The sequence below is a fragment of the Numida meleagris genome, chromosome 4 (genome assembly GCF_002078875.1).
Source record: "Numida meleagris isolate 19003 breed g44 Domestic line chromosome 4, NumMel1.0, whole genome shotgun sequence".
NCBI lineage: Eukaryota > Metazoa > Chordata > Aves > Galliformes > Numididae > Numida > Numida meleagris.
The window spans coordinates 81,532,640-81,560,555 of NC_034412.1; the positions used below are offsets into that span (position 1 = coordinate 81,532,640).

Consider the following 27,916-nt stretch of genomic DNA (forward strand, 5'->3'; position numbering starts at 1 on the left):
ATAATGAGGAACAATGCAATGATGCACAAATGATTTACATAATTGTTATTTTGAATAATTGGGCAATAAATTAAAACTATAGTCATACAAAGCAATGTGATCCAGATTATTTCTGAATGAATAGAAGAGCTCTAACACAAATGGCCATGAATATTACAGCACGTTGAAAATTACAGTCAAACTTAATGAAGAAACAAGCTTAAAATCACCAGTGTATTAGTAAAGTGAGTATGATTTTAGAATATAAACTAGATAAAGAATACAAAGGAAAGACCTTTGCTCCACAGCTAAAATACCAAATACATATTGCAGTCTTACAACTAATTGCTGGAGTAGCAGGACATATGTACCTTTATCTTTGTTCCAGCTTCTGATCTTTGTTGCTATATATTGCAAGTCAACTTTTGCTTTATGTCTTTATGCTTTGTCAGTTAGGCATTTTAATCTAGTTTTTGACTGAAAAACTCAGTTCAGTTACTTCTGACTCAGATACTCAATGCCCTATAGGAATGGTTGAAAAATAATAGTGCTACCTAACAAACTATATTCAGAAAAGTGCTGCATTTTTATTAAGTAAGTTTTGAGTTTGACAAACAGAAGAAGACATTTAAAGTACTGATTGTACTACTGACAAATATATATATATATATCTACTATACAAAGGACATTGATGCTTAATTTTTGTTCACTGTCACAGTAAGACAGTTTATAACCACAAATCTGAAAATTCTATTACAATTTAATTTTAGAGTAGAATTTTAAATTTGATCAATTGCTGGATTTTTCCAGTCATTCACCACTGTTTACTTCTGTTCAGCTAGGCTGCAAGACGTGACTTATTTAGTTTAACATACACTATTTGTCAACAACAAAAAACAATAGCCTTTAAGACAATTAAGGAAAACAAAGGGATGATCACTGACAGAATCACTAAGGGCAGTGATCAAATCAGTACTAAGTGGTTTAGATCGCCAAGGACGTATACTTTGCCTTCATGGAAATGCAGCAAAATTACTTTAATATACCTCAAATGACTGCATTAGCATGAGTATTAATCTTCACAAAACAAAATTTTACAGGTCCTGAAAAACAACAGTAGCAAAGCTATTGTTTTTTTTTCTTAGAAGTTGTAGCATTTATATGTAAATCTTACAAGAACAAGGATTATGATTCTGATTAAAGGAAATAATCACACTTTTTATCATGTTATCATATCTACAATAAAAGTATGATTTGTTTTTTATTACTTGCAGGCTTAAATTTTAGGCAGCTGCTTATTTGTTTACCAAGTGAATTGAAACAACAACTGAAACAAGTGAATTGAATGGTAGCCACTAGAAGGCCATGTAATTAACTTTTGAAACATACAAATAAAATTTACATCTGTGTCTAGGGCTTGCCTAAACTGAGATGATTACTTATCATTGTCCTTCTTTTCCCTCTATTGTCACAGTTCAAAAGTTGTCTGCCATGATAAAACTGATTGATCCTCCAAGCAATGTATATACTGATAATGACTTTCATGTTCAGGGTGCAAGCAAATACAAACATTTATCATGCACATCTGCTTAATTTTTGTGCTGAACTTAGTTCACATCCCTAGGTCTTTGATAATTTTTTTGTGAGGAATTTTTCTTGATGAAATCAGTAATTTTAATATTTTCTAGTTCACACTTGTGTCTTACAATGACTACAGTTCTTCAATTCATTGCCTTTCTACCTTTTATCACATTTAGAAGACATTCGAACTACTAGCAAGCCTAATTATGCACAGATAACATGTTTCAACCTGAAATTGAGGCTTGAGTCTCTTCAAACTAGCATCTTCAGTTTAGACTCCATTTCAAAACTATTTTTCATGGGCATAGAAAATAAGTTTAGGGGTTTCATTTTTAACTTACAAAAGAAAACACTAAAATTTTGCAATTTACATTGCTGGATACCTATAATAAATCAAAATGAAACACAAACATTGAACTAATTATTGTAATCTGCTTCATTTATTTACTACTAGAAACAAGGGCAACAAAGAGTTCAACTTTTGTATTTATCTGTACTGAACTTGCACTTTTTCTAGTTCTCCTAGTTACAAGTACTCTTTTTATAAAATCAACCAGTTTCATACTAGGACAGCAACAGAACAATACAGACATAAGAACTTCGGAAGTGACAAGGAGAAAGAAAAATGGTAGGCCAATAGTTACTTGTCCAAACAAATAACCATAAAATGCAGTACAGGGACATTTCTAAATTGTATACAGCTTTAAGTATCCAACATGCAGTTGGAATCACTTTCTGGTAGTATTTGCTTCTCTTTCTCATTTGTAGATGAAATTTAGGCTATGAATTTAAGTTGTAAGAATAATTCTTCAGATGTCAACATAGATGGTGTAATTGCAGCCTTGCTAAACATGATATTTAGTAGTTAATGAAAATATTTTTCATTACTAGTGAAATACTGCACTGTTTTCTAGACTGCACAATATATTTATCAAATTCACTCGATAGCAAATACACTGCAAGTTGATTTCACTCACGAGCTTTTCGGAACTAAATATGCAATTTACAAATACACTGTCACCAATTATGTTAGTTTCGGATCGTATAGAGTGGTTTGCAGAGAAGATCAGCTTGTATAGAAGATGTTTTATCTCTGTTAGAGAGACAGGTGTCAGGGAGAGAATAATAATAATTTAAAAAAAAACAAAACAAAAAAAAAAACAGAAAACAACCAAAGTTCATGTCATAAATACCTCCACCGTTACCTTTCCTGTACAATAGCCTGGGCTAAATGAGATCCTTTCAGGTTCTTTAGATATTTATGGTAAAAAGGTCACTCATATATGATAAGCAAGAAGACTACCATTCTATACTCCAGCAAAATTTCTAGTGCCATCATTTAATAAATTACAGAAAAACAGTGCTATAAAACACAGCATACATTAGAATGGAAACAAGGTATGTCTTAAAGATGAGAATAAATATTTCAGAAGATCACAACATAAACTTTTTCATCAGTCCTATCAGTAGCTGCACAAATTTTTAAAACATCTGAAAAAAAGTAATATTAAAGTACTCCTGTACAGTGATCTCTATCTTCAATGACATTCTTTTCACTTGTGTTCACAGCTATATCCATGTGACTGATTTCAGGATTTGCAGTGAGCTTTCTAAATGGTATCTATATACGATTCATTTGATCATTCGTAAGAACTTAAATCCATGCACCTTTAAGGAAAGGAAAGTGAAAATAGGCTTAAAAGACAACTGACCTTTTTCCACTTCATTCAGATTAGCAGCTTGCAGTGACAAAGACAGAAGAGACAAGAGACTTTTTACATTGTAATACAACAGCATAGCACATTAAGCTAATGCACAGCTATAGCAGCAGAGATGTTGATATAGCAAAAATGAAGCAAGCTTCAGTCTCACCTACAGCAGAGCAAAACAAACAGAAAAGGTAAGAAGTACATGCCACCGGTGGCATAAGAAAAGTTTTACTTCTGGATCTGTTGATTTGTGATCTAATGTCTGATGGTAATGAGAAAGAGAAATGATTAACTGTAGTCTATAGAATGCACACAAAATGACCTGATGTTTACTAGACTGAGTTTAAAATAAAGGAGATGATAATGTTAAGAGAATAGCAGAGTTAAAGAGTGCAGGACATAGTGAAGCATTTTAATGTTTTCTTTCTCAAGATTTCATCAAACAGTCTGAATGTCTGATGATTCCATTTGCTTCCTGTTATTTCACAGTTACAGTCTGTGATCTTAAGAAAGCTCATAGCATTGTGCAAGTACCTTTCTTTGTCTTTCCAATTTTATTTGTGGAGGTAATTGCAAAACTTAATTGAGGCAGAGAAAATTGATTCCCGATTCTTAAGCAATAATATAAGCTAACAGGCTTTTTTTTCCTTTTTTTTTTTTTTAATCAATAGCATTTATTTAAGAAGTGTAAATTTTCAAGGGATTGTTAGAAAAGGCAAAAAGTGACTGTTTGAGTTTTGCACTGTAACATTCTTTACAATTTTTTTTTGTATTTTTTGTATGTATTTTCAGAGTTAATTTGTGATTCCCAAAAAAGTCCTCTATATAATTTTAAAATTTTAAATAATGATTTACAATTTATACCAATGGATTCCAACTGACTTCTTCATTATATTGTGCTACTGAAACATAAAACATATTTGCAAATGAAAAAATATTCTGGGCTGAAGCACTTCCAGATTCAGTACATCCATGCTGTGGCATCTTGCACATAACAATACAAAGTATTGTGAGCAAAATTAAAAGACAACATGACAAGGCTATGGTGGCATTTTCCTGGTATGTATACTGTTCAGCTTCCAGCAACTTACAGTTCAAGGACTTTCTGAACTTACATGAACTTACATACGTACTTTTGTATTTGAAAATCTCTTTTTGCCAACTGAATATATAGCCAGTTTTTCTGATGATTAGCCTATTTTTGCCCTACTATTACAGCTGTTCATCTAGTGAAAAATGCCTTCCCTGAAAAAAACAGCACATTAGCAATATACAGATCTGATTTTAACCATTTAGAACAGATACCAAGATCCAAATGCCTGCAAAACTCCTAATGAAAAAGCACTGTATATTGGGTATGGATTCTATTGCTTCCAAATCAAGCTATGGGCAAGAGGAAAAAAAAATCCTATAAATAATTTGGTATCTCATATACACTTGAGGCAACTATAAGATCACATTATATTCTGAACATTATCATTTCTAGATCCTAATGTATCCAAACTAACTCTTAATGCTGGAAGTTATTTAAGTGCTATGCAAGAACAGTGGTGAGGAGTGTAAAAGATTAGCTTGACCTTTAGATCTAACACAATGTATCCTATCTTCAGATGCTCTTAAGACAGATAATGTACTGTAGAATTCTGTACTGTGTCCTGTGGAAAGAAAAACTTGAAATTTTCCTACAACTTATGTCCAACTTGTCTGTAGAGCTGAGGCTCTGGTCTTGCATATTTGGAAAAACTTGTGTGTCTTTTTTTGGTAAGGTGTTGAAATAATCTACTTGCATGACCTACTGATTTGAGTAACAATTTTGACCAGGCGCTGTATCTATGAAAGCAAATCTGCTTTTCTAAAAGTATTACAGTTAGCAAACAAAACCACTTGTCACATAAACTCACAGCATTTTCATGCACAGTGTTCTACTACAACAGCAGGGTCCTCAAAGCAAAGCACTTGTCATTTCCTTAGACATGATTCAAATTAAAAAATACACTTTCTTCTGTTTTAACTAAAAAATACAACTACATTACAAACATCGAGTTAAAAATGCTGCTGATGTTTATGCTCTCATTTTTTGCTCTAACTATATACATATATATAGAAATGCTACAATTGAAGTTTTAATTGTAAATGTAAAACATACATTTCAATTAAAATACAACAGAAATGCAACAAGCACACAATCAAAATTTTAGGCTAGCACATATAAACAAGCCTTTGTGTCCACTCCATGGATATTTAATACAAAACAGTCCTTCCCATGGGTTATTATGAATACAGCAAGCTGTTTGCCCTAGCAGTCCAAACGCACCTAGAGTAATGTCAGAAATGAAGAAACGAGAAACATAGGCAAAAAATTGCTGAGGATGGATGTGCAAATGAATTGTCTACTATTTAATAAATACATGAAACCTCTTAGTGTGAAACCATTAAATAGGAAAACTAGACCGATGTGACTGGTTTGCTTTCTTCCATCCTACACAAAAGAGTATCTGAGATAGCAGTTGATACTGGGATCTGAAGCTTGACTCAGATATAGCTGAAATATTAGTTATAGTGGAAATAACAAACATCTGCCAGTTCTTACTGATACTGTTACCTATTATTTGTTTCTAAGGCTTGAATTGTCTGTTGGTTCTAGGTACACTGAGGTAGCAGTACCTGACAAAAGAGTTTTGTGTTTAAGCAGAAAGCTATGTCTAATCTTCCAGATGTGGACCACCCCGTTATTCTTATTTACCTTATTCTGGCTACATTTGCTTTTAACTCATATTTCTTTAGGAATTGTGGCTCACTCTTCATGGAGAAATTTGTTCCAAACATTTACCCAGAATAAGTACTGGATGAATGCATATATTAGATTATGAAATCATATTTCTTACACCTGTGTTCTATCATTTTTACTCACTGAGGGTTTTCAAGATTTAGATACCGACTTCAAATTTGAATACTCTAAATCATTTCAGCAATCCAGTATGTTGTAGAAATAATGATGGAAATGCCTTGGATTAAAAACGTGTTAGCTGTGTTTTCAATAAATGAAATTACTTCATTACTTTACCTCTACTTACAGTTTTCCAGAGCTCAAATTTAGTTCTCCCTGGGGACGGTGAAAAGCATAACTGATAGACGCAAAAGGATGGATTATATTAAGTACAGAAGGTGACTAGGTGTCATGGTTTTATGATTTTCGGTTATTGGTACTCCACATCATAACATCATGTAGTGAATGTACCTGGTCCTCAGAAGAGAAGGACTACTACATTCCCCATGGTACTTTGCTCCTCTGTTACCATTTTCCAGCCGGAGGGAAAAGATAAAAGCTCGCAGTATAAAAACTTGCAGATCACGAGACCTCATCCCTTTTTCCGCCGTCTCTCATCTTGGCAACACCTCGCTCTCCAGCCGTCTTATCGTCGGTAGTAGAGTAAGGCCTACCTTGATTTTTGGGACATTCTCTCTCTTTGTATTGGATTTATCAGCTTAAATTGTGATTATATTGTATTATAGTGTGTTGTTTTGCATTCCGATATCTTATTTAGTAAATTAGTTTGTTTCTCCTCAGATTGTTGCCACTGTTCTTTGCTCTCAGGGCCATCTCCCTACCCTTTTCCCCTTTTCCCTTTTCCCGGGACGTGGGCCCATGGGTCCCCTGTCCCCTTCGTCACGGAATCGGGCCTAACGCCCGTAAACCGTTGACACTAGGTATAGTCAGTTAATTCCTAGATTAGAGAGGATCTTGCTTCTTTGTTATGTGTTTCAAATTATGGTTTTGTGAATTTAAGCTCTGCATTCTCCTAGTGGTCCGCTAGCTGACAGAAAGCAGATCTGTCTAACTAGAAAAACTATCAAACAGATGAATATAAACAAAAGATCCCTCTTCTTTTTCTCATGTGTTCCTGTTCTAACGATTCTCCATTCTCACAGAGATGAGAGCAAGCAAGGTACCTTGTGTCTCAAAGAGAGGAGCCTGTCCGCAAACTCTAATGATGCTGTTTTCTTGTGATGAAATTTTCTTCATCACAATTTGTATTGATATTTTTAAAGGAGGGCAGGACAACATCCAGGATACCAAATCCTGGATTTGGTACAAATAGATACTTTTCTGCCCTGGCAGCAACTTGGAGAATAGAAGATCAAAGTAATATTTTTTTTTTCAGATTTTCACATCTATGGGCTTTCTTCATTGGCTTGGTTGAGCTATGTAAACATATGTGAGGAACACATTTTGAAACGTCTCTTAAATTTCAAAATGCTATAATTTCAAAACTAACAGGGAAATTAATGAAGGGGTATTAAGTTTACTTTTGACTACAAACCACACACAAGAGAATTACTGAGGGAAACTTGGCTTTAAGTCAATTGTAGAGTAAACTGATTCACGTACAAAAATAGTGCTCTTTCCTATTAGGAATTTCTCTTTCTCTTACACTCCTACCTGTATATTCAGGTGGACAAAGGCAAGTATAATTATTAATTCCATCCACACAAGTAGAATTATTTTCACAGTCATTGTCTTCACAGTCATCAACATTTATTTCACAATTTTCACCTTCAAATCCATCTGCACAAGTGCACCTGTACAATCAAAAATAAAACCAAGCACATGAATATTTTACCTGGGGAGATCATAGAAGTTCTGTAATTAAGAAGCACGCTAATTATAATCACTACCCTCTAAAAGAATGTAGATGATATAAAATGAATATAACAAATATTACCAAAATATTTTTATCATTTTAAGTTACAGGCAAAAAGGCTTCTAAATTTGTGCCTTTTAGGTTAAGGAGTCTCTTCAGTGACTTGATCGCTTCTTTTGAAACGCATGCTACCTTTCTATTATTAAATGAGATCATATTTATAAGGAAAATAATCCTACTTTTTTGTTGCTTGTTCTTAAAAAAAAATTAAGAGAATGGAAAAAACTGTTGAATCAAAGATTAGTATGTAGTACTACTAACTATCATTTAGTTAAATGCATCATTGTAAAACTGTATTTAAAGTTCCACACACAATACATGTATTAATATCTGAAAACAAAGCCTACATAAACTTTTCAAAGGGGTGATATTTATTTCGCTTTTAAATATGTGAATACAAATAAATACATCAAAAAAGGTAGTAAATATCTCTCAAGTATGACCATGCATTCATTTTCATGTAATTTCCAGTATATATAATTACTGTAACTTTGACTATAAGATTAATTTCATTTTCAAAATATGTAGTGTTTAAACAAATAAATGAAAAACGTCAAATTCTGAGACATGACTATGTCACTTTAAATTCTAGAGACATAATATTAAGATCTACATACTTAATTTTAAATAGAAAAGTATTTAATCTTTGGGCAGAATATAGATTAAAAAATAAAAATAATGTCTTAATGAATTGCAGGATAATGAATTGTTTCTTTTTGAAGTGTCATTTGTAACAAGCTTGATGTGTAGATTATTAAATGACTAATAATTTCACAGAAGAATGCTAAAGAACTTTATTTCATAATTCATGAAGTACATCTGGAGTAATTGTACTGTGTGATTAAATAACTCAAGATTAAAAATGCTCACAGCATGTTTATCTGCTGGCATAGTGAGTTTCAAATGAATCATTAATTTTCTCTTTCACTGGGATTTAAGTATTATCATTTACATGCTGTCTGTTAAAGTAATACACATGACAACAGATGAATTGTGAGATGTTTTCAGCAGGGATCTAGCCAGCTATTAATTAGCATAATGGAGTCAATACTATGTTGTCTTGACCTGATAAGCCTCAACAAATCACAACCATTTATTGTTGTTTTTAACATTTTCGGGGCTTTAGAAGCTTTCTATGGACAATGACACATATGAAAACTTTAGAAGAACTGAAAACCTGCCTTTGTGGTGCAATTACCAACAAAGAAAACACAAAGACTAACACCAGTTATTTCAGCATTTAAAAGTCAACAGTTTTCCATTCCGTTAATAGAGTTAAAAACAACATACCAGAAACCGTCTTTTTCTCCTTCTTTCAAATGACAAGTTCCACCATGGTTGCAAGGGTTACTAATGCAGGCATGAATGGGAATATCACAGTCTTGACCCTATGCAGGGAACAGGCATCATTTAAGAAGAAAATACAGACACTAATGAAAGGGAGTCAATTAAAACAAATTGTTGTTAAAAGGGAGAGGCTAATATTTCAGTAAATTTTTTTTCTCTTCATCCAGTACCTACCTTGAAACCATATGGGCAAGTACATCTATAGAAGTCAACTGGATCATTATTGCAGGTTCCATCATTTTTACATGGATTTGATAAGCAAGGGTTACACTTAGCAAGAATATTGACATCCACGGGCCCTTAAAAAAAACAAATGTGATAGTCAGAAACAAACTACTAATTTATATTTGACAGGATGTATCTGCTACACTGCTATACATTTTAAAACAGTATTTGTTTTTAAGACTGTGGTATTTCTGCATGAATGGAATGCTTGATTGTCCTTAATTCTTCTGACATCCCCAAATACATTTGCTGCTTGATTTTTGGCTTCAATCACTTAAAAAAAAAATAATAATAAGGTGACCCCAAAGTGACTTTGATATCCTCATTCTCTGAAATCTGTACTGTTCTGATCCATGATAATTGCCTTCCCTTTTTATTAACAAAATTAAGAATACAGTTTCAACTTTTGTCTCTTTATCAGATAAAAATTGCCTCTGAGAAAAGAAAGACTATAGCAGTTTCCAGTCCTTCCATTGGTGGTATTATCAAGAACACTTTTTTCAATTTTATTTATTTATTTGCAGGATCACATAGAACTAATAGCAAAATGAAATAGGAAAATTGGTTGAACATCTGTGAGCTGTATCCATACTTACCTACAGGCAATTTTTAAATTCTAATGGACAACTTGTGATTTCTTCAGTGACTAGGCAAAACAAACTCCTCAGACCTAGTGGTGAAACTGCCTGCTTGCTCTCTAAGAGGTTTTCAGTGAAACAAGCCAGACTGCAATTTTTTTCTGAAGTAACAGTGCACTTTTAGTGAGATATAATGTGTTTTTCTCCTTTTTGTATGTTAAACTTTTAAAATTTATTTTTTATTTGGAAATTAAGCTCAGATAAGCTACTGTAAAGGAGCTGGCATGGAAGGAAGCCATATGATTATAAGGATACAGTAGGGGTGCTACAGAGAGACTGACAAACTTTTCCTTTAATCTGTAGTTGCTGGTACCCATCTGTGTCAGAGTTTGCAAGCAAATGCTGGGAGAAGAACACAGTAATCTGTGGTAAGATAAATTGTGACAACTGCCAAAGTCACCATCTATATAGATCATAGACTATTTTTGTTTTCATTGCCTTATTTTGAAAGAAAAATCTATAGCTGATTACAGTTCCTTAAAGCAGCAAATAGCAAAGGTAGGCAAGTAGATAAAAACACTAGACTATTAAAAATTATTGCTAGATGGCATTAAGATGTCCTATGAAAAACATATGGAGTGAGAAGCCCTTACTGTTCTGTAGACCGTAAGCCTCTGCTTATTCTTGTTCTAAACATCATGGCCTAATTTCTACTTCTCATTCAATAAAATGGTCATTATTTGGCATGAATTAAAAAAAATTAATTAACTGACTTATTAACTTATTTTGACTTAGCAAACTAAATTCCAACTCTAAAATAGAGTCACCAAATGGGAACATAATTCCCAACAAGTTAGTAAGCAACACTGTCTGATTTTGTGATTTTGCAAGAAATACTGACTTTTTATGACTTGGGAGATCCTCTTTGCTCTTGCATCAAAATCAGTATCTACAGAGTCACTTACACCAAAACTGCTAATGAAATCACTGATGTCAGTACAATGCTAATCAGGTAACTCAAACTCTGAACCTAGGCTTTTAAAATCATAAAGTTTTTCATAGAACTATTATATATCATGATGAGTCAGCTCTAAACTCATCAAAAGGGAAAACAAACAGTAAGCATGCATGTTGTAGGAAAGAAGTCTGTTTGAGGTACATAAAAGGAAGGTCAGAGGGTCTTTTCTTAAACATATCACCCATTCCAGGTCTTACTTGCAACCTTACCTGGTATCAGAAAACCACAAGGCCCTGGAATCTCTAGAAGCAGGGCATAAATGGTAAAAGAGTAAAAGATTGAGAATCTGTTAGAGGGCATGTGAAAAGAAAAAAAAAAACTCACAAACCTAGAAAAACAACTGCAAGAAGAAAATACTAAGGGATGATCCTAGCAAGAAAGCAATTCACAAATTAGAGTAAGGTTCGTTTTTCCTGTGATTTTATGGGATTTTAAAACTGAGACTTCATTTTTAAATACTCATTTTCACAGCAAACTATTTTTTATGTGATTCAGATTCAAGAAACAATTTCACTTTCAGATGAATCCAGATACTGGTAAGAGGGAATTACACACTTCTTCTGTACACAATAGCAGAACACAAACAGATCTATATCTGACAAAAATCTCCTCTCGTAGCCTAAAATTTTGCTTTTAGTAGGAATAGAGGATCTTCCTAATTCCTATTCAGAAGATCATTTTTAAGAAAAAGGTAAAATTACTTATCTTTGAGTAAGAGACATATAAGGTCTTACAGGGCCATCATGTCATTGAAAAGCTGCTGAGTGGCAATCTGTAATTATGAGCATCTTCACAGAAGAGCAGTAGCAGGAAAATTATTTTCTCTCAAAGGTATCCATAATACCAGATCTCCACTCTTGGAAGTGAAACAAATACAGTTCTTACCCTGCATAATAATATAAAGGATATTTTCTGATGGGCAAGAAGTAAGATGTACTATCTGGATTCTGATGGAAACATAACAGTGATTGTAGGAAGGGGTGACTCGGATTTTTAAAATGAAAAAGTAACTAAGCAAGTCCTTCATCTTCCTGAAAATATTCTTTCACTTATATCCCTCCAACAATGTGTAATAAGAGCATATCTACAATATGTTTCATGGATTCTTGTAGAGAAAATGATCAGATTGGCCACCAAATCTTCTGCTTAAAATCAGACAAAGGAACTTTGCAAAAGATTAGTGTCATATGCATATAACACTGGTATGGCCTTGAAGAAGTACTATCAAAAAATTGCAAGAGGGATTTGGAAGGGAAGACAATTAATTGGCATCATGTAGAACAAACAAACAAATAAATAAATAAAGTGTTGAATTTCCAGTGGTTTTTGTTTACAAAAACATTTTTCATGTCTACATTTTTCAGTGTCTTTCACTTTCAAGTCTAAGGAGAGAAGACTAAGTAGGATGAACATACAGTAAAGAACAATTTGGGATGAGAGCTAAATCTGGCATAGTCCCATCACCTTTTTAAGGAAGAATTTACAAATGAATTAACACTGCTAATGTGTTAAAAGATGAATAAGTAAAAATATCTTAGAAGATTACCTAGACTCTGAGAATAAATCAATTCTACAAAAGACAAGATCAGATTTATCTGATGCCTCACAAATAACTTGAAGCTTAGTAAGGACTTACAAGTATAAGCCTGAGTCTGAAAAATGAAGATACAGTGTGCTTTCAAATTATTTAAAAAGGGAGATTAAACAGCAAAATAAACCTAGTTGACTCTCACGTACAAATCAAAAGGACACTCTTCTAAGACAAAAAATTCTAAGGTTCAGAAAAATAACCTGAGAATTAAATGGAGATGGTTCAAGCTGTGATAAAGGCACCAACAGCACAGGTACCAACAAGGAGATAAATACTTGTTTCACACCCAAAGAAACCTCCTTACACAGTAACATTCTGGAATGAGACCTCTGTAAAGGAAATCATATCCTTTATCTGTTCTACATTTTTTTAGGCTTTATTCTGAAACATCAAAGAAAACAGCATTCTTCACATATTGATGCAACTATATTCCACTAAGATAATGCAGACTGTAAGGATTATAATGTATTTATAGTTTTTACTGTAAAAGGAAAGGACATTCTTTGGCTAAGAAAAGGGTAGATTAAATAACTAAATTTCAGTTCATGACAGAGACAGAACCAGGTATCTATGTACATCCATATACTGAGGATTATTACACTGAAAATCGGAAGACTTTCTTTCTCAACCTTCTGTTTGGAAAAAAAAAAAAAGTCACTGAAGTCTTTAAAATAGATACAATTCCTGAATGGAATGGCTAGATCCCTAAGTATAAGGAAAAACGATGACAAGGCAGAGTGAAGACTCTCTAACAAGTGCTGAAATGTAAATGAATGTGAAAAAAAAAACAAAACACACAAATAACAGTACCTTGGCAAGTAAATTTTTTAGAAGGAGTTGTGAGTAGAAGTTTATCTGCCATTTCTCCAGGGCCAGCACATCGTGCAATGCCAGGTTCTTTGTATTCTGATTTTACCCAGTCAGACAGCCATTGCATGTTACAATCACAGTAAAGAGGATTTGCTCCAATAGCCCTGTGGAAAGCAGACAAACAAAAAGGGAATAAGATTTTAAATGTTTGCTTTTAAAAGCAGAACCCAGAAAACTGAGGTTGGCAAAAAAACCTCCTCAAAGCACTAATCAGTCCTGCCTCCACCAAACTGACCCTAAGTGCATGAAGTGTCTGAACTGAGGTTTCAAATCAAGAAGTAAGTTTCAGCAGTAAATCTGGTCAAAAACCTAGCCATTCATGCCTACATTTCTGTAAGCTAGCTCTGTGTTACCTTTGGTATGTAATGAGTGAGTTCAGCTGCATCATCAGAATGAAACTGATATTTGGAAATTAGGTTAGGAAGAAAAAAGTATTTCTTCCAAAGCAGCCAGAGCAACCCCACAGAGTTCCACTCAGATATTTTTCCTTTTCAGTTTATGACTCCCATGCTGGTGCAAACCATCTGTTTTCAAGCTTCCAAATTTGATTTAATTATTTCCTCTTTGGAGCTCTCCCACTGAACTCATAGCTATGTGCTTTTCTGTAAGAGATCTCTCCTTTATAAGTAAATAAAGCTACACCATCCTACGTTGGTGGGAGCTATGTAAGAATTGCCTTGTTACAAAAGAAAATCCATTTCTTTAAATAAATTTGATTTCTTTTCAAATTAAAAAACGATTTAACTAGAGATTTTTTTGGAATTAATTTCTGTAAAGGCTTTTTAAGTGTCTTTTTTTTTCTGCTAGAAGCCATAAATACTCTTAAAACTCTGAGAACAGCTATATCTTATGCAGTTAATTCAGATGATAGAAGCATTGTGTTATTCTATAAAGGTATATCCATAATCCTTTCAAGGAATACAATAACCATCGAGCTTTTTTTCAAATTGCTCAACAACTTTGGATCAGTGGATCTTCAAGAGAGAGAATAAAATCCTTGGCAAGCAAAGGTGGTAGGAACTACTGCAGAAACACTTTTCTGCCACACTGAGTAGGAAGTTCTCGTCATTATAGCTGTATGCTTCCAGCTGAACAGAAGAAATTGCATATATACATATACATATATGCGTGTTCAGTCAGCCTTTAGTGAGAGCAGTAACAAGAATTAGACCTGGTGATATGGTCGGGTCATAGGGAACTCCCCATGTAAAAAGAAATACCTACAAATTTGCCCAGGTCATATTTGCAAGAGTAATTGTCAGCCCAAATTGAGGTAATGCAGTTGCTGTGCTAAAATAGGAATGTTAGAGAGGATAACTAGTAACATTAAGAAAAAATTAACAGCAAAGACAATCAAGTCTATTTAAGTCTTACTGATATTTGATAAAGTTGAGCTAGTTTAATAGTAGCATTTGAATGAATTATCAATGACTTAAAGCTTAATCAGGCTCATCAAACTTCTGAAAAATGGAAAATTAGATGTAAATGTCCAACACTGAACTAGAAGCAGATAATTATTTGACAACTACAGCTGTCCAGAAAAATAAAAAACAAGTACATCTAAAGGCAACCGAATAGCAGAATAATTTAGGTTGGGAGAGCTCTTTGGAGGTCTATTAGTCCTACCTCCTGCACAAAGCATGGCACACTTCGAAGTCAGAGCACGGTTGCTTTGTTGAGTTCTGAAAATCTCCAGGGGGTGATTCCTCCAGTTCTCTGGGCAAACTTTTCCAAAGCTGAACCACCCTCATGATGAAGAATTTTTCATTACGTTTAATGAAAGTTCCTACATTGCAGATTGTGACTGTTGACTCTTATCCTTCACTTTGCAGCCTCTGAGAAAAATCTGTTTCAATCATTGCTGTAATTCTCTTAGACTAGAGGCTTGAAGACTGCTGTTAGGTCCGCCCTTAACATCTCTTTTATCTCCGTTAAGCCCCATCCCTTTAACATCTCCTCACAGCTCACATTGTGCACTCCACCTTGCTTGCTCCTATCCTGGACTTGCTTTGTTTTATACACACCTACTTTGTACTGGAGAAACCGAATGCATATTCCAGAACTATCCTTACAAGGGCTGAACAGAAGGGAGTGACCATTCTCCTCAATCACCTTGCTGCACACTTAGTAATTCAGCCCAGAGAATCTTTAGCCTTCATTGCCGTAAGGGCACATAGCTGACGTCAGTTTGCTACCCACCACGAGGTGCAGGACCTTTCTGCTAAGCAGGCCAGTACCCAGCCTGTGCTGCTGCATGGGGTTGTTCCAGAGCAGACCTTCACTGTTATCATTTTTTAACCGTATGAAATTTGTTAAACGTAATGTAAAAGACATGATTATCATCTGAATACTCACAGGTGTGATAACGCTGAGAGATCGCTAAAGGCTCCTTCAGGAACCACAGAAATATCGTTGCCATGTAAAGACCTTCAAAAGAAAATAAATAAAATAAGATATATGGATATGGATTCGTTTTACAAATTTCAGCTTCTGTAAACAGTTTAAATCTTTTTTTTTTTCAGTCCCTCTGTGTTTCCAATCTTTTTTTTTTTAAAGCTCTAACCAGCTGCCTACTTATCACTTGATTTTTTCATCTTACATTTTTAATTAGAAATGTTAATAATTACATGAATATTTTAAAATTCAAAGAACAAAGGTCTGTCAAAAGTGTACTTCTGCTAAGTGCTTTCTGAATTTAGGCTTGGCAGAAGAGTTCTTATTTCTGACTTTTTTTCATCAGTTCCCTGAAATTCCCACTAATTTTGTTCATGTGTTTTTTATCTTTCACAGTTATATGGAAAATACAAGTATTGACTGTTCATGAATATAAATAAGTATTAAGGTTGTTTTCCTAATTCGATAGTAAAGACCTTATTAAGCATCAATACTGGGACTGGTCTTCTGTAGCATACCTACATAAAAATGTCTCTCCTTTTATACAAATTCATTCATTTGCATGTATACAGAATTATTGTTAAGACTTGAAACTTTTTGTATTTATATAAAATAAATGGAGTTATATGAGCGCACATAAAAAAAAAAAGGCCATGCTTGAGACATTTCATCAATTTAAACTACAAAAAAGTTATAAACTACCCAAATAGAGACAAAAATTACATTTTCAGCTAGGGAATCTTTTGATATAGAATTTATAATTTTTTATAGCAAACTGAAGCTGGAAAGTAGACAGACTGGTTTTCATTTTGCTTTCTCTCTTTTTCTTGCTTCTCCTAATGCTCTTTCAACCATGTTTTTCTTAGTGTTAAAAGTGAAAGTTTTCTTAGAATCAAAATATGTTTTATTAGTTTTGAATAGTTAATCGTGATGCAATGGTTTTGGAAATTGTCCCAAATAAATGAAGCAAGAAATACAGAAATTGACTGTTGGAATAAATATCTTCATAATTCAGCTGCAAAAACCCTCATATATAACTGAGAAATTTATGTATATTATTTTTTTATCAGAATTTAATTATCATAACAAGTAAGAACATAACTCAAAAAGACTTACAGTCACGATTAAAAAGCAGAAAAGTCATAAGCATATGCTTTAGTATATACATATTGTCCAGGGTCATATAATGTCTTGTGCAGTATTTTGACAGTATACTCCCCTAGAATGAATTTAGAGTTTTATGACTACGTAATTATCACTGCTCAAATAATTGACAGATTTAAAAATCCACTATCTGCTTTGTCCAAATAAAAATTTTGGAAAATAATAATGGTTAAAAAATAATACTTACAGCAACCTAAGTGATTTTAACCCATCAAAAGTCCGTGCAGGGATACACCTCAGGCGGTTGTAACTAAGAATTCTGAAAACATACACATTACTGTCAGCAAGTGAATCAAGCGTTCAGTAAACAGAACGCAGAGCATGACCAAAAACAGCTTTTGCACAAACAGCCCGTTAGGAAACAAGTTATTTTACAGCCTCTACAACAAGCAAGCTTTAATATCAACAAAATGCCCCTTCTTTCAAGACAAAAAACACTGTCATGTTTTCAAAGCGTCAATGTTACATGTTTAAACTTACAAGGTGAGCAGCTGAGTCATGTTGCTGAAGCTCTGATTAGAAAGAGTGCTGATTCTGTTGTTACTTAAATCTCTATAAAAAATAAATTCAAAAATTCAGACCTTAAAATGACTGCCCGAGTCCTGAAACACTGGAAGTTAAACTGACAGACAAATTAACTTTATTAGTAGAAGTAGCATCATCATTGGTATCAATATTTAAAGCAGCACACATTTTTATTTCCACATGCCATACACAAGCCCAGCAAGCATTTAGCTTGATCAATGAAAAGCATATTCATTTCAACACAGATGAAAAAGCAGCGTGATGCATTCTTTTACAACAGCAATGTCCATCATGCTACTGAGTTAATAACACAATCTTACATGAACCCAAGTATAGAAATAAAAGTGATGGTTTAAAGTTGAAATCATTTTTTTCATGTCCCTAATGAGACCTGAGTAAATATCATATAATATTCTACTTCACATCTGTAGGCTGAATACTTCAAAGCCCAGACTATTATACTGAATACTATCTATGATTTATGGTCTTAACATCTTTCTTGTTGTTCGATATTCTAATGGATAAAATCTTAAGTGCAAGTATGATAGAAGCTAGAGTGGTGTGCTGGTAGCTTCAAAGAAGCTTTGAAGAAGCCATATTGAATTTGAATAATGCTTGTTCTTGATTCTCGTATTTTCTCGAGTTTTCATTTTATGTTGGCTGTTTCACTAAAGTTTACTGTATTTTGTGGTGAAATTTAATTCTGAATCTGCTTAAGCATTTGTTTCTGAGGTGATGTTGGTATTCTGACTGTTAAATAGCTAGGCAGTACACATATTTCTCCACTTTAAATTTCATGAAAGCATGTAAGACAACTGACTCATAATAACAAACATACTAGACATGTATAACAGTGCAATCTGTTTACATGAGAAAGAAGTTAGAAATAAACAACTGTCTACATAAGTCTGGATCTCAACAGAGTCATAAGTAATTCCTTGTTTATGCATAGTGTTTTGGTCTTCCAAACACAGCCGAGGAGCATTCTCAAATTCAGAACAGCTGTATGAGCAAACAATCAGAAGAGATAACAATAATGTATCAAGTCTGATAAACGGAGACTTAATACTCATTTGTATTTTATTTACTGCTCACCTACAAATTCTTGTATTACAAATGTCTGCTAAATAGTTTGTGTGTATCTTCCAATGAAGAGGTAAAGTTATATAATTTCTGGCTATGTTTGTCAAAAATATACCACAAGTACCTAATCTTTGTGACAGAAGCCTTCTAATTATTACTCTAATTAATTAAATCTCCAGTCATATATCCAGTCTCCAATGACACTGCTAATGCATACAGTCCAATCTATATGTTTGCTTCTTGTATGCACTGAAATTGCAACATTTATGTTTTCTGTGTGCTTTGAGTTAGATCTTGCTTAACTTTCCTGCACAATCAACAGAGACTTCCTAAAAGGTCTACATCATATGTGAGGGCTGCTCCAAAAGTAATTATATTATATTGACTCATGATATAAGAGGTGGATGTTGGTTGTATGGCAGTAGAGCTTGAACCTTCCCACCAGTATTCTGTTACATGTTGCTGAGTAACAGACGACAGCAGAAGGGTAGTCTAACAGAATGGCATCTGACATGGAAGTGCAGATGAAGCAAAGGTGCGTCACTGAATTCCTCCATGTGGAAAACATTACAGCCACTGACATTCATTGATGCTTACTGAATGTTTATGGAGACCAAACAGTGGATGCGAGCACAGTGAGGTTGTGGTAGTGGTGCGTTTTAGCTGTGGTGACAGTGGGTCACCTCAACTCATGCAGATTTTTATGAGCACAATGTGCAGGCTCTTGTTCAACATTGGCAAAAATGCAGTTAATGTTGGTGACATTGCTGAAAAATAATGTTTTGTAGCAGAGAATTTGCTCTATCAATTAATGTTATTAAGCTCTTTCTATCTGTTCAGCTTCCATGGAAACAAACAGGAGGCATTACTTTCAGAGTGACCTACATACATTTGAGAATGTTGCAGGATTTTTTTGCTGATGCTATCTGTAAAATATAAAAAGGTTTCAAAGCATCTCTTTTCTAAGTTTATGACCATGGCCACTTTTATCTACCATAGGTAAGTAAAGGAAATAAAGTTCTTGGTTTTGAATGCCAAACTATTTTCAATTTTAGCAGCAATACTCTAAAATCAGTCAAAAAGAAATTTAAGGGATTTTGTTTCTCCCTGCTTTTGTTACTTTTTTCCCCAATTATACTAAAACCATGAAGTACTTTCAGAATGTTATGCAGTTCAAACTCAGCTGGTATAAATTTTTATAGTGCTAACAAAGACAATAGAATTACAGCCATTTACATTGACAGCCTTCCTGTTTCTCTCATTTTTCTCTTCCAAAGTACGGAAATATTGAAACATTTCATGAAGTTGGAGTGATAAATTTCAGAGCAGTTTGTGATTTGCCTCAAATCAGAATGAGTCAGCCACAGAGTTGAGAGTATGAAGTTCTATATCAGCTCTAGAACCGTATATAACTGGATGAATAGAAGGGCTCACATTCATGTATTACAACAGAAGCATGTGCTACTCCTGCTATTCCTATATCAAGCATACCACAGAATCTTTCTTTATAGTGCCTTAATGTAGCTATGTAACAAGATATTGTAATATTTTAACATATTTTTAAAAATCTTATAACTTTTTCCAGGTTAATCCTTTATTTACTTTGTTATGCAATCACTGGAATGAAACATCCCAGTTTATAAAATGCGACTGAGTATTTCATATGTAGGATGTGATCAGTGGAATAAAATACACTCCATTATAAAATGTGTTTTGGTGTTATGTTTACTAAAAGATAAATTTATTTCTTTCTTTTCCTATCCTACAAATAAAACCAAGTATAATGAAGTAGGAGATTTTTTTATTTTGTTTTCATATGAGTAGTGAAAGTTGTTTTAAAGCTACTTACATAAGTGTTAAATGCTTGTAGTTGGAGAGCTCTTTAGGAACAAGAGTAAACTGATTTCCATCCAAATAACTAGAATAGAAAAATAAAATACACAGCATTATTTTTTTCGTTAAAATGATAGCATCTTCATCTACTAATCTTAGAATCTAACAGTAAATAAAGTTTTGTATGAATACATATTATTCTCATTTTTTAAGAAGCCTTATGTGCAAATACTGTTTTCCAGATCACCTGTAGGCTAAGATGCAAATGCTATTATATCAGATACTTTGAATATCATGAAGTAATAGCAGTTACATAGTAATTTTTGTTACTTCTTAAATGCTTTTTAAGATGAGTTATCATCTCCATTTCTCACATACCTACTGGTGAAATGTAAATCTGACTTATGCAAGTCATCTTAAGTGTGGACTTCAGCTATCACAAAAAGAATCACAGAATCATAGAATGGTTTGGGTTGGAAGGGACCTTTAAGATCATCTAGTTCCAACTCCTCTGCCATAGGCAGGGACACTTCCCACTAGACCAGGTTTCTCAAAGCCCCATCCAGCCTGGCCTTGAATGCTTCCAGGGAGGGGGCACAACCTCATTGGGCAACCTGTTCCAGTGTTTCACCACCCGCACAGTAAAGAAAAAACACAACCTGACATTTCAGAGTTAGTGCTTTAGTGTAGAAACAGCAAGGACCGATACCAGTTCTGAATATGAGCAAATTCATTTGTCATGCCTGTAATTCTGATCGTCTTCTCTAACTTCTTCCTGTGTCTCTCATGATGTATCAGACAAGATACATCACAAGCCTGTTCTTATGCAGTATGTTATGGACTGAAGACAGTAATAAATTACCCTCCACTAGAAAAGTTACATTTATTTTCTTCCTCTTTGCAGGTTTACAGAGCCTGTATTACACTGTTCTTCTTCCATGCTCATAATCCTCAATAACAAACTTGCTCACTTGCTCATCCTTAATGTTAAGGATGTTAAATTGGTTAAATGAGTTGCTGATGGTGGCATTAAGGTGATACTGCTTTTCTCTTCTGGATCCCAAGTAAAAGTTATACCCTCACTATCTCTACACAAAGAAGATCCAAATGCTTAGAACACACTTGAGTTAAGAGCAGCCTTGTCTACAGATATTCTTAGATGAATTTTGAGCTTAATGCCTTTAAGCATGCTGTAACATCTTTGAAAACTTTTGTCTTTACTGTATGGATAGGTTGAAACATATTTATTTCTTTTAAACCTGATAATTCATTAACCATCTCCATCTGATCAAAAAGCTTTTTTTCCCCCAACATTGATGGAGCACAGGGTCATATACTTAATTATTAAAAAATAAATAAATAAACATATACTTTTTGAAGGAGTAAGTATTCTGATAAAATTCTTTTATCAGACAGATAAATTATGATATATTGTTTCCGCTTCATTAGAACTGAAATACAAGTATACACTTGGCTGATGAGAACTCCTGTTAGTTCAAAAGAAACAACTATTGAGATATTTTACAAAATACATGAAGAGTTATGCATGCTAATCAACAAGAATAATCAATCAGTATGCAGCTGATAACAGGAATTACCTCCATTATCCTTTTGAAAAATATGCTAAATTGCATGCTTAAACAATAATTGAAGCATACAAAATTGTACACAAATGAGTTTTCAGTCACAGTCAGGGTTCTACTTGCACTTCCAAAAGTATCTCTCTTCAGCTGCTTAATTTTATACTGTATTGATACCTGTACATTGTCAAACTGTGTTTTAGTAGGCCAGACTGTATTTAAGTCTGGCCTTTTAAGCTGCCTAAGGTGAGGCGGTTGACTCCATACCTTGAGACTGCCTCTGCCAGGAAGGACAGAAGGGTGACCGTCATAGGCGACTCCCTTCTGAGAGAAATGGAATGCCCTATATGTCGGCCCGACCCTACCCGTAGGGAGGTGTGCTGCCTCCCTGGGGCCCGGATTAGGGATATCTCTAGAAAACTCCCCAGTTTGATCCACCCCTCTGATTATTATCCTTAATTAATAGTTCAGGCCGGTAGCGATGAGACTACTGACAGAAGCCTGAAACTTATCAAAAATGACTTCAGGGGACTAGGGCGGTTAGTTCAGGGAATAGGAGTACAGAGTATTCCTGGTATTTTCTTCTACCCCTTCATTAACAGAGAAGGACACTGAAAGGGGCAGGAAAACCCATCTCATAAACACATGGCTGAGAGGCTGGTGCAAACGCAAGAATTTTGGGTTCTTTGATCACAGGGCGGTTTACTCGGCACCAGGGCTGAGGTCTGCTGATGGGTCTGGCCTGTCTCAAAGGGGAAAACGCATCCTTGCCCAGGAGCTGGCAGGGCTTACAGAGAGGGCTTTAAACTAGAGAGGAAGGGGGAAGGGGATAAAAACAGCCCTGCAGGAGGTGTGCCTAGGCGGGCATCGGGATTAGGGGTGAGGCAACGGGCTCAGCTGAAGTGCATCTATGCCAATGCCCGCAGCATGAGCAACAAACAGGAGGAGCTGGAAGCCTTCGTGCGGCAGGCAAACTATGACTTAGTTGCCATTACGGAAACATGGTGGGATCAATCCCATGACTGGAGTGCTGCAATGGATGGCTACAAGCTCTTCAGAAATGATAGGCAAGTGTCAACGGTTTACGGGCGTTCAGCCCGGTTCCGTGACGAAGGGGACAGGGGATCCACGGGTCCACACCCCGTGAAAAGGGAAAAGGGAAAAAGGGTAAGGAGATGGCCCTGAGAGCAAAGAACAGCGGCAACAATCTGAGGAGAAACAAACTAATTTACTAAATAAAATATCGGAATGCAAAGCAACACACTATAATACAATATAATCACAATTTAAGCTGATAAATCCAATACAAAGAGAGAGAATGTCCCAAAATCAAGGTAGGCCTTACTCTACTACCGACGATAAGACGGCTGGAGAGCGAGGTGCTGCCAAGACGAGAGACGGGCGGAAAAAGGGACGAGGTCTCGTGATCAGCAAGTTTTTATACTGTGAGCTTTTATCTTTTCCCTCCGGCTGGAAAATGGTAACAAAGGAGCAAAGTACCGTGGGGACTGTAGTAGTCCTTCTCTTCTGAGAACCAGGTATATCCACTACATGATGTTATGATGTGGGATACCAATAACCGAAAATCACAAAACCATGACAGCAAGGAAGGAGAGGTGGTGGCGTGGCTCTCTATGTTAGAGACTGTTTTCATGTTATTGAGCTTGCAACTGGGGAAGACAATGTTGAATCTCTATGGGTTAGGATCAAAGGAAAGGCTGTCAAGGCAGACATCCTGGTGGGGGTCTGTTATAGACCGCCTAACCAGGATGAAGAGACAGATGAGGCGTTCTATAAACAGCTGGCTGAAGTTGCGTGATCACCAGCCCTTGTCCTCATGGGGGACTTCAACTTCCCCGATTCATGCTGGGAATACAACACGGCGCAGAAGAAGCAGTCTAGGAGGTTTCTAGAGTGTATGGAAGATAACTTCCTTCTGCAGCTGGTGAGAGAACCTACCAGGGGAGGTGCCCTGCTAGACCTGCTGTTTACAAACAGGGAAGGTCTGGTGGGAGACGTGGAAGTTAGAGGCTGCCTTGGACAGAGTGACCATGAAATGGTAGAGTTCTCAATTCTTGGTGGAACCAGGAGAGGGGACAGCAAAACTGCTACCTTGGACTTTCAGAGGGCAGACTTTGAATTGTTCAGGAGACTGGTAGGGAGGGTCTCTTGGGATTCGGTCTTGGAGGGTAAAGGGGTCCAGGAAGGCTGGTTGCTCCTCAAGAAGGAAGTCCTTAAGGCACAGGAACAGGCTGTCCCCCTGAGCCGCAAGATGAGCTGGTGGAGAAGGAGATCGGTGTGGATGAACAGGGATCTTTTCCTGAGGCTCCAGGAGAAAAAGAGAATCTAGCTCCTGTGGAAGAAGAGATAGGCAACTCGGGGAGAGTACAAAGAGGTTGCTGGGATGTGCAGGGAGAAAATTAGAAAGGCAAAGGCCCAGCTCGAACTCAGCTTGGCTGCTGGGATTAAAGGGAACAAGAAACTCTTCTACAAATATATTAACAGTAAGAGGAGGACCAAGGAGAATCTCCATTCTTTACTGGACACGGCTGGGAATGTGGTCACTGAGGACAATGAAAAGGCTGAGGTTCTCAGTGCCTTCTTCACGTCTGTCTTTAAAAGTCAGGCCAGCTGTCCTCAGAGCACTCTACTCTCTGGCCTGGAAGTCTCGGATGGGGAGCGGAACAAACCCCCCATGATTCAGGAGGAAACGGCCAGAGACCTACTACTCCACCTGGACTGCCACAAGTCCATGGAGCCAGACAAGATCCACCCAAGAGTACTGAGGGAGCTGGTGGAGGAGATAGTCAAGACTTTCCATCATCTAGCTTTCCATCATCTATCAGCGTTCCTGTCAACTGGAGAGGTCCCAGAAGACTGGAGACTTGCCAGTGTGACTCCCATCTACAAGAAGGGTCATAAGGAGGATCTGGGGAACTACAGGCCTGTCAGCCTGACCTCGGTGCCAGGGAAGGTTATGGAGCAGATTGTCCTGAAGGAGATCATGCGGCATTTGCTGGACAACCAGGGGATCAGGCCCAGCCAGCATGGGTTTGTGAAGGGCAGGTCCTGCTTGACCAACCTGATCTTCTCCTATGATCGAGTGACCTGTCTGGTGGATGAGGGAAAGGCTGTTGATGTGGTCTACCTAGACTTCAGCAAAGCCTTTGACACTGTCTCCCACAGTATTCTCCTGGAGAAACTGGTAGCCTGTGGCTTGGACAGGTACACTCTTTGCTGGGTAAGGAGCTGGCTGGAGGGCCGTGCCCAGAGAGTGGTGGTGAATGGAGTTAAATCCAGCTGGTGACCGGTCACGAGTGGTGTTCCCCAGGGCTCAGTGCTGGGACCTGTCCACTTCAATATCTTTATTGATGACCTGGATGAGGGCATTGAGAGCACCCTCAGTAAGTTTGCAAATGACACCAAGCTGGTAGGAAGTGTCGATCTGCCTGGGGGTAGAGAGGCCCTACAGAGAGATCTGGACAGGCTGGATCTCTGGGCTGAAGCCAGTGGGATGAGGTTCAACAAGACCAAGTGCCAGGTCCTGCACTTTGGCCGCAACAACCCCAGGCAGTGCTACAGGCTTGGGGCAGAGTGGCTGGAAGGCTGTGTGCAGGAAACGGACCTGGGGGTGTTGTTCTACACTCTGCTGAGCATGAGCCAGCAGTGTGCCCAGGTGGCCAAGAAGGCCAATGGCATCCTGGCTTGTATCAGAAACAGTGTTGCCAGTAGGAGTAAGGAAGTCATTGTCCCTCTGTACTCAGCCCTGGTGAGGCCCCACCTCGAGTACTGCATCCAGTTTTGGGCCTTTCACTGCAAGAAAGACATTGAGGCCCTGGAGCGTGTTCTGAGGAGGGCAATGAAGCTGGTGAGGGGTCTGGAGCACAAGTCTTATGAGGAGTGGCTGAGGAAGCTGGGATTGTTCAGTCTGGAGAAGAGGAGGCTCAGGAGAGACCTTACTGCTCTCTATAACTACCTGAAGGGAGGTTGTAGTGAGCTGGGGGTCGGCCTCTTCTCTCTTGTAACTAGTGACAGGACGAGGGGAAATGGCCTCAAGTTGCGCCAGGGGAGATTTAGGCTGGACGTTAGGAAATTCTGCTTTTCCAAAAGAGTGGTCAGATGCTGGAATGGGCTGCCCAGGGAGGTGGTTGAGTCACCGTCCCTGGAAGCGTTCAAGAAAGATTTAGATATAGCGTTGAGAGACATGGTTTAGTGGGGTTATTGGTGGTAGGTGGACGGTTGGACTGGATGATCTTATATGTCTTTTCCAACCTAGCTAATTCTATGATTCTATGATTCTAAGTAATCTTCTTTTATGAAAAACAAGCAAAGAAACAAAAAAACCAAGCATAAACTAATAAAATAACATATGTTTACACAACTGTCTGCTAGTTTGAATGCTTAATAACTTTTCTTCATTAATGAACAAACATGTCCAGATACTTTTAAGCACCAAATTAGTGGTGGACATTTCAGAATCTGATCTTTAATAAGAAAAAACAATAAAACTTTTTGTGACTTAAAACACAATTATGATGTCTTCTGAAGTAAGTATTATGTTAGTCACTGTGAAGCATTATTAACTTAGTACTGAGCATTTCCCATTTGTAACTCACGATGAGAATATAACCAAATTTTCTTCTCGTCAATAATTTCCAACTCTTTCTTTTAGCTTTGCAATCTATGTGATCAAGATTCAAAATAGACCATGAACGTAATTTTTAGGTTTATATTTTCCCCTTGATAAAGGGGGACTGACTCATCTAGAAACTATTCAGTCATTATGTTCAAACAATATATGAGGTAACAAACATTTTTTATATTAGCTTTATTTTCCATCTGCATATTCAAGTTATATCTTTGCTTAAAATGCAATCTTTACCATTTTCCTCATATAAAAATTCATCCAGAGTACTAATGTTCCAGATTTTATGACTGTCTATATGAAAAATCTCACTTTATAGCTCTTAAAACCAGTCTTTTTGAAATATTAGAAAATATTTGTCATGAAAAAATACAAACATATTAATAGACTGCTTTTTTTTTTTTTTTGCTATTGAAAATAATTGAACTCCATTCCTTCCTATTGGAAGTGTTCACATATTAATCAGATTCACCTTTGCTATAATTTAATCCATTGCAATATAATGACTATATTCAGTGACATGCAATGTTTAATTGCAGGTGTTATAAATTCCAAGAGTGATTACAATTTTATATATATAAATTTTTGAAGCTTTGCAGCAACAGAAGGTTCTGAGATTTTTGAGATGTAGCCAGAATTGCTAATTCAAACGTAACATCAGAGTTCTCAAGATTCCTCGCAAGTCTTTATATCTACAAAGCAGCATATCAATAAATTTCTACCGATTTACTAAAGCAAATTCTTCGATGTTCCCCTTGCTGCTGAATCTGACACTATATATCTGACACTGACTTTTATGAAAGGGAAAAAAGAGTGCCACTTACAGTTCAGTTACATCTTTTGGGATGCCTTTAGGCAAAGCTTTTAGGCCTTTGTTGCTGCAGCGAACTACTGTGTCTAGACAAGTACATTCTGCAGGACAGCGGGACAGTGGAGAGCAGCTATTGTCATCATTTCCTGGTTAATAAAAACAAACAGATGCTAAGATTGCTATGCAAATGACATTTGAGGATTAGCTACAATGTCCCACATGTAATTCCCGTAAGTAAAAATGAGATTTCTGCATTATGATATGTCTATGAATGGATTTT

At 36.2% G+C, this 27,916-nt stretch overlaps 1 protein-coding gene across 5 annotated transcripts in view; it reads right to left on the bottom strand.

The window, feature by feature from the left end:
* SLIT2 (slit guidance ligand 2) overlaps positions 1–27,916 on the bottom strand; it is a 257,178-nt gene that overhangs the window by 23,229 nt on the left and 206,033 nt on the right. For 4 of the 5 annotated variants that reach the window (XM_021396009.1, XM_021396012.1, XM_021396013.1 and 1 more), the window contains exons 20-28: positions 27,650–27,782; positions 20,617–20,685; positions 17,640–17,711; positions 17,347–17,418; positions 15,957–16,028; positions 13,542–13,705; positions 9,494–9,618; positions 9,263–9,360; positions 7,711–7,850 (exon numbers count right to left, since the gene is read on the bottom strand). In XM_021396009.1, the coding sequence (XP_021251684.1) occupies positions 7,711–7,850; positions 9,263–9,360; positions 9,494–9,618; positions 13,542–13,705; positions 15,957–16,028; positions 17,347–17,418; positions 17,640–17,711; positions 20,617–20,685; positions 27,650–27,782 (945 nt within the window). The remainder of the gene's footprint in view (positions 1–7,710; positions 7,851–9,262; positions 9,361–9,493; positions 9,619–13,541; positions 13,706–15,956; positions 16,029–17,346; positions 17,419–17,639; positions 17,712–20,616; positions 20,686–27,649; positions 27,783–27,916) is intronic. The other variant, XM_021396010.1, reaches the window with a different exon arrangement.